This window comes from Macroventuria anomochaeta (assembly GCF_010093625.1).
Source record: "Macroventuria anomochaeta strain CBS 525.71 unplaced genomic scaffold BU25scaffold_1, whole genome shotgun sequence".
NCBI classification, from domain to species: Eukaryota; Fungi; Ascomycota; class Dothideomycetes; order Pleosporales; family Didymellaceae; genus Macroventuria; species Macroventuria anomochaeta.
This window is the reverse complement of record NW_022985362.1, coordinates 1,605,845-1,618,378: the sequence shown is the minus strand read 5'-3', so window position 1 is coordinate 1,618,378 and position 12,534 is coordinate 1,605,845. Positions and strand designations below refer to the sequence as shown.

Here is a 12,534-nt window from a genome sequence, read left to right as displayed (position 1 = left end):
AAAAGAAAACGTGTGTACAGGGGAAAAGGAACATCGCACCGTCAAGGTTGCGACTCCCAGAGTTAAAACGTATTTTGCTGGTGGAAAGTCTAGGTCCGGACAGGGCGAAGTCCGGAAGGCTCTATTTTGAAACATCGAGCCTGTGAACGCCAACCGTGAAACAAGAACACCGCTATCATGGCATCGTGGCTTTTGAAAAATCCGGAAGGAAAGTGAAACGTCGTAGAGAAGCGTATTCGGCGTGAGATGACCCTGTAAGGCACTCTAGTGAACGTGGACCGGTGCAGCCATCATAGATGGCTGGAAGGACACATGCTTGACCAGGTTGGCAGCATGAATGAAAGGCTGGAACCAAGTGTTGGTGGGAGCAGGGGGAGAAACGTATTGTTGTTGAGGAACTCGAGAAGAAAACTTCTGGGCTGGGGCAGAGTAAACACTTTGGTAGGAAGCGGTAGAGGACGAGGACGACGCTGATGAACATGCAGAGAACACAGAGTCGTTGTCCGAGCTTGAGCTGCCAGAGGAAGTGGAGTGCTGAGGGTAGAAGGCCGGGGCGTAAACAGCACCTGGCAGAGGAGCCATGGAAGAAACAGCCGGAGCCTGGTAGCAGTCGTAGTAGGGGCTGAGAGGAGGCGAGGGCAGAGGAGTCGACACTGCTGCCTTGGTGGCCGTGAAGGCGGAGCAGTTGAGGATCATCTGCCTGATCTCTGGAATAGTGGCTCTCTTAGCAGGGTTGAAGTCGAAGATGCGCCTCAGAATGGCGTCCAGCTCCAAGGAAATAGGAAGGATGGTCCTGAGAAACTTGGGGTCCTTCATGAAAGCGCGGAAGGTGCTGTCTTCGGAAGAAGCTCGCTTCCAGGGGTTGCGTCCGCAAGTGAGGTTGACGAGGATGACTCCGAGGCTCCAGATGTCATTCGGAGCCGAGGCGTAGCAGGAGTAAGCCTTGGGCGCTGATGTCTGGCATTCTGTTCGTGTTAGTATGCGAATGTAGTCCATGATGGCGGTTGAAACCTACCAGGAGACATGTAGAAGGTGGAGCCGCATCCAAAGTCAGAGGTAACGTGCTCAGTAGTGGCCAGTCCAAAATCGGCGAGCTTGCAAGTCAAGCCCTGGTCGGTGACCAAGACGTTCTCCGGCTTCAGGTCCCTGTGGTAGATTCCAATAGAGTGGCAGTATTCAACGGCATCCAGAATTTGGAGGAAAGCACGCTTAGCCCAGTCATCGTTACCAACGAACTTGCCCTGCTCAGTGATGTTTGAGAAAAGATCACCTTCCGGGCAGTACTCGATGACGACGTAGGTGCAGTCTGGAGCGTCCATGATCTTGACCAGAGAAACAATGTTGGGGTGCGCACTAGCCTGGTGGTGGAGCTGGATTTCTCGCTGCTGGAACTTGCGCTGACGAGGCTCAAGGCCAATCTTGTTAAGCGCCTTTACAGCATAGGGAACGTTGGTCTGGATGTCCACGGCAGTGTAGACAACTCCATAAGCTCCGACTCCGAGGATACCAGTGAGTTGAAGCCTACCAGCAAGGATTTGACCTAGTCGATCTTCCGGCGCACAGAGTCCATTTTGGGTGGGAGATGCGGGAGGCGACGGGTACATGCTGTGGGTGAGAGTGTAGAAAAGTCCTCCTAGGTCCAGTGAAGGCCTCGAGGACGGAGATATGAATCCTGAAAGAAAAGGATCCAAAGGCTTTGAGTAGTTGCAGCAAGAGCAGTAACGTATAGTTATCCAAACACGGTTAGGTCAGATGACCAGGAACAGAGAGGTAGGGAGAAAGGTGGAGGTAGATGTTGAGAGGTGGTAAGAACAACGATGTAGTACGTTGAACTTTGGCAAAGAACGTGAAGGAGAGGGTAGTAGTATGTTCGAGCCGGTGAATGATGATGGTCGGGTATGAGGCGGGATATGATGTATGTTCTATAAGCACGGCTGGGCAGCAGTGATAAAGATTGCCTTCAAAAGAGGGCCCTGTCAGCTATTGGTTCATAAGACGCCCCAGTTTTCGTAAATATAGGGAAGGATGGGCCTGGGAGCAGCGCTATGACGAAGAAGGATGGGCCTACAGGCCGCCTGCAGTCCATCAGCGATGCATGCCATGGCCGGCACGCAGACGGGCGCCCACTAAAACAGTGTGGTTCCACTAGCGCGCAGGGAGGCAAAAAGTGAGGGAGGGCAGTGTGAGCCGTCTTTACCGTGTGCGTCTTAGTGGTGTCCGTCATGCAGCCACCGAGCAACCGGGGCCCTGTCCGTGATTCACCTGAATCATGCCTCTGAATCCGCAGCTCGCCGGGCGGCTGTGGTCTGCAGCGAATCAGAGACCCGTTAGCAAGGAAACGGTGACACACCCACGACTGCTCAACACACGCGCAGTCTGGGGTTCGACGCTCGAATTGCAGCAGCTTCGAGGCACCAGAGCACCACAGTGCAGCAGACCATGCGCCAGAGCCAAGCGGACCCGCGCAGTGTGTGGCGGTAGTGTACTGGACCACTCATTTTGTGCTTTGCCCTCTCCACAAGCGCTCGTCAGCACGCAGAGAGGACACATTTCGAAGGGCAACAGCAGCAGATCTCGCTCAAGCCTCGCGTTGTACATAACGCTGGCTGACATGATTTGTTGCCCCTGACCAGCGTCTGCGGACACCAACTGTCGAAAACAACCGCGCCTCACCCTAACCAGAAGGCTGAGAATCAAGACCATGCCGCAGCCGGTTAGCGTTGCTTAGAGACGTGGACAAGCCTGCGAAAGCTTACGACGTCTCGTACAGAGCGCGAGTGCACGGCCGGCGTTCGATAGCCTTCGCTGGCTCCGTGTTCGTGTGTGCTATGACGCATCTGGCCTGTGCAGTCGATGATCTTGCAACGCCTGCGGCGCAGCTCTGGAACTTTGAAGTCTCTGTTTGATCTCCTGCCAGCCGACTTCTGACCCGACAGCGTGCCCTGAAAGACGGCATTGATGGCTGTCGAGCGCCCAAGGCTCGTTTGGGTTTCGTGTTGGTGGAGCAACACCATCTTCGGCGCTTCCCAGCATCTTTGTCCTCCAATTTTGTTCCCGCAATTGTTGAACAAGGGCGAGCTGGCTCGAACATTTCGAGCGCCAAAGAGCGTTGGCGATGACACATGGCAGTTGAGGCCCGATTGGCACGTCGCCCTACTTCTGCCTAAGCGCTCATTGGCCCTCCAATATATTGTCAATCCCCGCTGACTAACGGGCCTGTCCCATCCATGCGAGTGCCCATGCATCTGATTAGCTGGCACCCGCCAGTGGCGCGCCAGAAGCTACTGGATTTTCGAGAGCTTCACGCCTGGCGAATGAGGTCGGAGATTATTGCAGGAATGCGGCCAATCACAATATACCGTGTGGATGAAGCCAACTACTTGTTTCACTCGAGTGACAGTCTTGTGACCCGGGAGTCACCGCCTCGTCTTTGAGTCGCAATCCACTCACACCGGCGTCTCTGTATGAGTCGCAGACAAGGCTATCGCGCAATACTGGTAGAACGAACCTTCCAGAAAACCATTTTGCCGTTGACAGGCAGCAGCAGCAGCTGGCCCTTGACAGTCATAATGAGGGTGTTGATGGCGCCCAGGATCGAGCAACGAACGGGGCTTCCATCATCTCGTATCGCCTGCCCGTTGGCAAGGTCAGAGGCCGCACTTGTCCGCAGAGGGACCGTCTCGACTAGGATTGGAGCCAGATTACGATACATGCGCAAGCGAGGCAGCCGTCGAAGAACCTGCATCGTTTTCTTCTTCTTTTTCTGCCCTCCGGCGTCATCCGTGCATGAGCACAGATCAGTCAAGCTGGGCTTCCCGCAGGCTAAAGTTGCGAACGGGAGTCTGTGAGTGAAGGGACTGACGATCACATCTGAGCGAAATTGCTACCGGCAACTTCTGTCACGCTAGCGTATGCATCATACCATGAACGGCGCTGGTTCGAAGGCTGGGACTGAAGAATGTTGTCGAGGCCAAATGACTGTCTGCCTAGCGAGCGGTTCGTTGTTGGTTGTCCTGACGATACTTGAAGACTATCTGCCGTTCTCACCAAATCAGTACCAAGTTCCAAACAGCCGCCATTTGCTGCACATAAGCGGCGCAAATCGTTTGTCCATTCACTGAGTGAGGTCTTTGTTGTTGCCGGATGCTCGACTGCCGCTGCCCAGGTGATGGTGCGCTTCAGACGCGCAGTGGTCGCTTCGATTCAGGGCCTGCATACACCGGTGGGTAACGGGCTTGGATAGGCGTTCTCCACAAGGGCTCAGCGGACTTGTCGCTATCAGATTACAGCCTTCACCGCCGGTTTGCTTGTCTTTCGTTGGCACAGACCCAGCCCCCTTCACTCTCGGGCTCATTGCGGCTGTCACTGCCCGATCTTCAAGACTGGCGAACGTTATCGATATGCCCCTCCATGCCCCGCTATCGCCAATTCGACGTCCTGCACGTCTTCAAGTTAAAACGACAATCGCTCGAGCAAGGGGACTCCAGGGACTGGTCCAATCAAGCAGGCTGCAGCATCGTGCCTTCCCGATTATCCACAGCACACGCAACGTGGCGCCGTCGGAGGCAAGGACAGACGGGTCCAACAGCACCAGTATCCAACGATCATCTGTGGTGCGGCAGATCTCACTGTGCTTCCAGACCCCAGGGTTCCACATAAATGGCAAAAACGTTGGTGAGTGATGCAAGTGCGATGCCATCACTGGCGCCAGACGTGCGCTGCGTTGAATTCATGCATGCACTTTGGACGTACTCCGGAGTACAAGCACTCTTCGTTCAACGTATTCAACAAAAGTCGGTCAACGATTATCAACTGTAACTCTCTGCTCCCCAGATCCAGCTGGACCTCGAAGTGCCGGTGTCTACACTCGTGGCTTACAATGGTCGGCACGGAACGAGGACGACCAGACCACAAACGTTTCGCAGCTCTACACTTGAGACGCATGGACCAGTCCGTCGAAACTGTATCGGCACGGCAGACTACTATCTCACATGGATCTCGCGACATCTTGCCATGGGCTGAGTGCTTGGCGAGCAGACGGTAGATCTTGCGAGTACATGTCCAAACTTTCCATGAACTTTCCCATTACTCATATATCTGAAACGAAGAAACACTGAGGGTCTCTGACTGTACCGCATGAACGACTGTCACCCTGTAATCGATCCTGAGGCATCGCCAGGTTCGACTTGGCACATTGATCACCCGGAGAACATCTGCATTGAGGTCGGACCTTCAACCGCCCAGGCGCCGACATGTCGACAGGAAGCATAGGCGAGACAAGCCCCTCGGACGAACCTGTCTTCTGACGACCGCGTGGTAAGTTCGGTAAGCGGTCTCACCACAAGGTACTTAGTTCCTACACATGGCTGACCGCCGAAACCTTTCGATTACACTTCAGCCACTACCGCTTGCAGCCGTTCGTCAATTTGATTCGCAGCTTCTTGACCCGATCCATCTCCCGACCGTCTGGATCGTTGTGAAATCAGTTCGTCGCTTGAGGAACGCTATCAGAGTTTCCGGTAAGAGAGGGTAGACGAGATGAAGTTGCAACACGTGCGCTGTCGACACCTCGGGGTCCTGTCTCGATATCATCTCTCACGCTCCATGCAAAGCTTCCTTGTACACCGGGCTCTCACACGGGTTTAGACATGGTCGACAGCAGAGAAGACTCGTCTCTGCTTGAAGAAGCACTCTCCGTAATGACAACGGAGCAGTACTCCGACAACAACCACCGTGCCTTGCAGCATGCAGCAGCTACTGCATAAACAATCTAAGTCTGTTGAATGACGTGCTCCGTATGGATGTTCGTCGTGCCATCGCGTTCACTACCGTAAACTTGTCCAGCTAAAAATCAAGGTCACTACGGTGTCATCAACAACGAAATCACCGCTCAGCAAAATGATCTCTTCAATTCCTCACGCTGCATCGAGAACTACATCACACTTTCATTGAAAATGAGGCTTACCTCTGATAGATGGCGGCTATCAAATCTCAATAGTGGATGCAACAGTATCCGCACTACTCTTATTGCTGATGTCTTGCACCCACCACCAACACTTCCCACTCACCACTATCAACAGACTCACAGTGACTCACCACCACCCTGCACTAACAACAAGATCAGCGCACTCACCAGGTCCCGCTTACACAACCCCTGCAAGCCGACACTGCACTGCGCTTAGAATACCACGGAACCTGTGCTAACCGCCTCGCCAGGCCGCCTGTCAGGTTGCACATCAGGTCGCCCACCGGACTGCCGTTCATGCGGCCCATGTCCATCAGCGCGAAACGAAACGTGAAACATGATGGAGCGGATGGAGTTGGTGGTGCGGCGCAGCACTGTGGATGCTGATGTCACGAGGTGGGCAGCTGTGAGGTTGGGCGCCTAAGTTGGATGAGGTGGGTGCTGAATGGTAAGCCACCTCGAGGTGTTGGAATGATAGGAGGGTTGTTTGGAAGAGTGCGATGTGAATGCTGGTGAGCGAAAGCTTTAGGCAGGGACAAGCATCTTCAGGTAAGAGCGATATCTTCAACCACCATCGAGTGAACGTTATCGTAATGCATGTTGCGCGAGCGCCTCTCGTTCCACCACGAATTAATGACGCCTCCCATTTCTCATATTCTACTATCTGATTGCTGAGGGTACTCACAATGTCGATTGCCAGTGCAAATGAAGGCCCAACTGACCTCTGAACACCAGTTCAGGACCTCAGTGCACGCTTCAAACACCGTGCTTTTCCCTCGAATTTCGTCATCTCACTCCAAGTATGTATCCGCATCCTTGCTCTCCAACTTATTGCGGACCTCCCGTCCCCCAACTGCAATATTTCCACCAAGATTCTCTTTCTTCCTCCACCCCTCGCCAAATCCATACACAATCCACGGTACAGGTGCAACAGCCAGCGCAACAAATGCCAGTAACGAAAACATCCATCCCACATCCAGCTGCTTGTACAGCTTATTCGAAAACAGTGGCGCTATACCACCAAGTATCGATCGAAAGAGCGTGCTTGCTGCAGTTCCAGATGCTGAGTGCACCGGGTAGGCGTCGAGGATATATGTTCCTGTGAAGAACTGCCTTCCGTTAGCACTTGTAGAATGTTGGCGGCCGCTGGAGTACTTACGATGGCGCTCATAGCTCCCGCTCCGAAGATACTGGTTCCAAGCACCGGCAATGCCCAGTGCACAGTGTTTTGCGCCGCCCAAGCATATATCAACAATCCCACACCAACGCAAGGCCAGAAGAAAAACATGGGTAGCAACCGATTCTCCGGCCTGAAATCCCCTGCCTCCTTCCTCCTCTTCATGACAGCATCGCTAATCTTTGCACCAACAACCATACCAACCACCGCCCCAACCGCAGTACCAAGATACGCAAAACCGATACTCTTGGGCTCCCAAGCGTACATGACCAGAAATGTAGTCGGAAGCGTAGTATACAGAATGTACATCCATCCATACCCAATCGCCGTCAACGCACTCGTCAACAAAATCGTCTTCGAGAAAACAAGCATGCGGAGCGGCATCAGCATCGCCCTTCCCAACACCTCCCTTCTCGTAGTCTGCACATCGAAATCGAATCTCGACCTCACCGATCCGTCTCGGAATCGTTTCTGCTTCCTCAGCCTAGCAGCTTTTCTCCGCAACAGCACCGGTTCATAGCTCTCGCTCAATCCCGCGAAGTTCAGGACTGTGACGATGAGTCCGAGACCGCCGCTGATGTAGAAAACCCACTCCCAGCCCCACGCAGCGTTGATGTAGGCCCCGGCTGTGGGACTGATAGACGGACCGAGGTTATACCCTACAGCCACCACCGCCATGACTGCGCCACGCTTCTCTTCGGGAAACATATCAGCGACAGAACTCGGCGCGAGCGCGAAGACGGAGCTACCGCCCATACCAGCGAAAAGCCGTGTGACCGCTAGAGTGCGGGTGGATGTTGTGCGTCCACACAGTAGGGTGCAGATGCTGAATAGTGTGTTGCAAAAGTGGTATAGAGGGATTCTGCCGAACAGCTCGGAGAGGGGCGAGATCACGAGGGGCCCGATGGCGTAACCGAGGACGTAGACGCTCAGGACGAAGGAGGACAGGTAGGGCTCTGTGGTGTGGAAGGAGAGCATGAGGGAGGGGATGGCGGGGGCGAAGACGGAGGATGTGAATGGGCTTGGTGTTGGTCAGTGAAAATGAAATCGTGAACAGTGGATGATGGCGGAGTAAGTTGGCTTACGAGATGATGCACATCAGGAAGATGCAGGCAATGTTCAGGCTTTTCTTCCATGCGGGCCAGTTGAGCGGGTTCTGAGGATCGAGGTTATGGTCCCAATCAACGAGGTAAATATCCTTCTTGAGTCTGTCGCCATCGTCGTCGAAGGACTTGGGTAGGTCGAAGACTGTGTGATGGTATATACTAGGTAGCTCTTCGTTCCTATAGAGCTGCTGGATGTCTTTGCGAATGGTGGAGCGTTCCTTGTCTGGCGTTGCACTTGAGCTAGGTCTGTCGGACGTGATTTGGGGATACGCTCTCGCTAGACATCGCAACGGGCGGAGTGGGAGTCGCGGATGGGAGTCGGATTTCTCCATCGCTGTGAGCGCTTGCTATTGCTTTCAAGGACCGTGGATATCAGAAGAGCCTGTATGTGCCATAGCTCGCTGTTGCGGCCATTGTGTTCACAAAAGTCATAGCCAGTGCAACACGTATGTGTGACTGGCAAACGACGGTGTGCCGCGCTCTTCACATACCAAACGTCTTAAACCGCGGTGCCACCGACATTGCGATGTGACAGATCACGCTTGCACTGCGTAATAAGACGATGTGAGTGCATTGAAGTCGCATCGACGATGGAAACACATGAGTGAAGGCAAATGGTAACAACAGTCATGTACAATCTTGCTATTTTGCCCAAAACACAACCCTTCAATACACTGGTATACCAAAACGAATGACGCCCGCTAATTGCAGTTTGAGTCGGAGGGACCAACCAAAACCAACAGTGTGTTGAACGATCGTAAAAGAGGGGAATATGCAAAAGTCGCTCAAGTCAAAGTAATCACAATGCTGAAGTGGTCCATGTGTCACCCACCAGGGGGATCAACAAGGCTGTAGGTAGTTGGATGGGACAAGACCAGGCCTGCCGTTCTTACCCACAACCTCTGCTTCCCACCATCCGTCGTCTTGAAGGCGAAGCACGGCAAGGATGTCGCCCTTCTGGAAAGCAAGTTCCTCTGGGATCTGTGCTGTGTATGAGTACATTGCACGAGCTGTTGTACTAGTCAGTCATACCATAACAGTAATTCGATGTTCCGGCCACTTACAGTAGTTCAAAATAATCCGTCCGTCTCTATTGTAGTTCTTGGGCTCCGCCAAACTCTTGCTGCGTACTCTCGATTCAGCCCTTACCGAGCTGCCACTTCCACCTCCGCCTCCACCATAGTACGAACTCTGTGGTCGACCGCGAACGCTGCCACCGTACACGGACCCGTCACCTCGTTCGCTGCCTGCCATAGACATCGCCGCCGCACTATGCGAGCTGGGAGGTCTATCATTCGGCTGGCGGAAGGCTGGTTGGGGGCTGACAGCTCGCGAGCTAGGAGCGGCGCGAGACCCCGGTCGTGACTGCGCGTAAGCTGGCTGCGGCGGCGGCTGAGGTGAAGCTGCTCGAGGGATGGAGCTCATAGCAGGGGAAGCACCTCGAGTGGATGAATACGAGTTGCGTCCAACCGGGGTACCGTAGGCTTGAGCTGGGGCAGTAGCAGTTTGCGCGCGTGGCCGACCACCAGCAGTAGAAGCTGCGTAGGGGTTCGGCGAGGCTGAGCGATTATAGTTGGCCGCAGGAGCAGGTGACTGTTGCTGTTGGCGCTGCGCCGGTCGATACGTGGAAGGTGACGCAGGTGCTTGTCCTTGCGAGGATCGTTGTTGTGCTGTGTAAAGACTAGGCCCGGGGCTAGTAGCGCGATTTGGTGCAGGAGATGTCGCTCGTGGTTGTTCCTGTTGAGCATTGCCACGCGTTGAGGGTCGGGATCCAGCATTGCCACTGAACACATTCGCCTTTTGGTTGACATACATCTCGGTCGTCTTCTGCATTTGGCGCGCAGTATGCGCTGGCTTCGGAGCGCCGAGGCGGGACATCGGTGGCTGCTCGTAGGAAGGTGGCGGTGTGCCTCGTTTCGCAGCATTCAGGTTGGCGTTTGTCAAAGGTGTAGGTGTACCTCCTGGTAGCTTTGAGCCAACAGAGGGTGTGGCCGGAGGCTGGGGCGTGGCCAGGCCATGGAATTTATCAGCAGACACGCGCAAAGTACCTTGCTTGGTGACACCTCTGAGTTCTTCGAGAGCTGCAGCAATGGGGTCGAGCTCTGCAGCTGGCTCCTGCTTCTGCTGCTGCTGCTGCTGCTGCTTCTTCTTGTCAGGGGACGCTACATCGAACACGTTGTTCCCAACGTTCAACTGGAAGTTGGCACGTGGGTCGACAGGTTCAGGACTGGCAGATCGTGTAGCTTCCTGCACCATAGGCTGACGACTAGCCCTACCAAGCGGGCGAGTCGGACTGACGTTCTCGTTGATGTTCTGTCGCGATGCAGGAGCCCATGTGTTGCGGCTTGTCGGTGTCACAGAAGCTGGTGTCTCGATCTCGGGCTTGCTCTTCCTACGACCAAATGGACTGTTGAAGAAGCCCCGTTTCTTTTGGAAAGAGCTCTCCTCAATAGGACTTGACTCAGGGAATGACGACACTGGCATCGGCTTGCCAGGGGAAGCAGACCCGCTTGGAGGCTCAACACTAGAGAAGGAATTGAGGTCTGAGTGGTCGCTGTGCGAGTCCCGGCTTGGAGGGCGGATAGGGCTTGGAATTGTGCTTCGATCAGACTGTGCTGCAGGTCGACAGAACTGGGTCATGCCGTCGGCCGGGAAGTCGTTATACGGCGCTGGGCTTTGCTGGTACTGTTGGCGTGCTTGCTGCTGTGCTTGCACCAAACGTGGGTCAGGCTGCACTGTTCGAGATGCTGTAGAGGGTCGAGGTGTCTGCTGCGGCTCGGCGGGCTGTCGCGGTGTCGGGACGTTGATCTGATCTTGTGGAATGGCAATTGGCTGAGTGTCCTGCTGCAAACCCATTTCCTTCGCCAAAGGATTGTTGGGATCGTGGTGCGACTCGAAGACCGAGATGGGTGGGGACGAAGCACGATATGACGGATTCATAGTCCTTGCAAACTGTGCCACCGAGTAGTTCTCATCATCTGACACTTGTGACGATGTTTCAGCATCTCCACGGCAGAAGTTGATAAACTTTGGCGGATCGGGTATCTCCTGGCCTGTACCACTCTCGGTGATGAAGTTCGTGATGTCCTTCTCCACATCACAGTCTTCGAGCGACAAGCGCATCTTCTCGCATGAGCCGTCGTCGCTGACGCACACTGTCGAGGCAATGTTGGCAAAGTTCCAAAGGCTGCTCTTGGTGTAGTCGATACGCTCTTCTTCGAGATCCTGGAATTTCTACAGAGCTGTCAGCAATGATTGCTTGCGCTGCGTGAAGCCAACTTACGTCGCAGGCAGCCTTCCAATCTCTATTCCAGCGGCCAGTGGTTTCCTCCAGAACCTTCACTGCAGCCTCGTACTCGGCGCTTGTTGTAGACAGGTTGATTTGTGTCTTCTCCAGCCTGGCCTTGTTCTTGCGTTCTTCGTGGCCCATGACCATGTGCGCCTGTGCGAGGAAGCCCTTGATCTTGAGACAGTCCTGTTCGTATCGATCGCGTGCCTTATTGACTGTGGCCGTCTGCTGCATCTTGAGCTTCAGGAGCTTCTCGATGCCATTCTGGACAATCTTTCTGCGCTCCTTCATACCGCCAGCGAATGCTTGTAACGGCTCCTCCAGCTCAGTGTGCATCTGCTGGGCGACGCTCTGGTGAGCCTTGGCCATGGATTCGACTTCGGCTCGTATGACATCGCAGGACATTCGTAGTGTGCCAGTTTCCGAGGACCCGAGGGGCTTTCGAGAAAGCTGCAGCAGCTTCTTGGAGTAATCTTCTTCGATCGCAGCGCGCGCAGCGTAAAAGGCCTTTAATTCATCGTTGGTGACTTTGGCAAAGTGCATGCGGTCAAGCATGGGCCCGACGCCAGCATCGTCTTTACCCCAGAAGTTGTTGGCGACTAGCAGCTGTCAGCAGAAGCCCTGTAGGTATAGGGAGCTGTCATACACGAAAGAGACACCGAAGGCACCTCTGATGCCGGTGTGCCTGGCATCGTGCCGGCTGTTTACTTGCTGCAGCGAGTGCTCTACGTGGCAGCGATGCGCGGGGACAACGAATGTCGAGAAGAATGCTGGAATAATATATATGGGGTATGGATGGTACTACAAGGTGCGGCGACCAGGTATGGGTGGTGAGGGTGCGGGTCTGGGGCGCCTGTACCTCGAGCTGCTGTGTTGGTGGTCGCCGTTTCCCATGGCGACGCGCGCGGGAAGGAGCGCTAAACGCGCTCAGCCCTATGACGACGTGTGCTGCAGTGAGACGACCGCTGTCTGCGGCTCAACCTCTCGACAACAACCA

The 12,534-nt window shown here is 54.5% G+C and overlaps 3 protein-coding genes across 3 annotated transcripts; all 3 read right to left on the bottom strand.

Moving 5' to 3' along the window:
- Positions 1–264: 264 nt before the first annotated feature.
- Positions 265–1,604, bottom strand: BU25DRAFT_327919 (kinase-like protein; the record flags this gene model as incomplete). Its single annotated transcript, XM_033699501.1, has 2 exons — positions 265–965; positions 1,016–1,604. The coding sequence occupies 2 exons, from the start codon at positions 1,602–1,604 to the stop codon at positions 265–267; spliced, it is 1,290 nt and encodes a 429-aa protein (XP_033567938.1).
- Positions 1,605–6,756: 5,152 nt separating this feature from the next.
- BU25DRAFT_328727 (MFS general substrate transporter) lies at positions 6,757–8,580 on the bottom strand (the record flags this gene model as incomplete). Its single annotated transcript, XM_033699537.1, has 3 exons — positions 6,757–7,074; positions 7,125–8,163; positions 8,228–8,580. 3 exons carry the CDS (start codon positions 8,578–8,580, stop codon positions 6,757–6,759), a joined length of 1,710 nt encoding a protein of 569 aa, XP_033567937.1.
- Positions 8,581–8,874: 294 nt separating this feature from the next.
- Positions 8,875–12,401, bottom strand: BU25DRAFT_381446 (uncharacterized protein). Its single transcript, XM_033699666.1, has 4 exons — positions 12,184–12,401; positions 11,532–12,136; positions 9,313–11,482; positions 8,875–9,258 (listed from the first exon to the last, which is right to left on the bottom strand). The coding sequence occupies exons 1-4, from the start codon at positions 12,227–12,229 to the stop codon at positions 9,089–9,091; spliced, it is 2,991 nt and encodes a 996-aa protein (XP_033567936.1). The 5' UTR covers positions 12,230–12,401; the 3' UTR covers positions 8,875–9,088.
- Between the last annotated feature and the right edge of the window lie 133 nt (positions 12,402–12,534).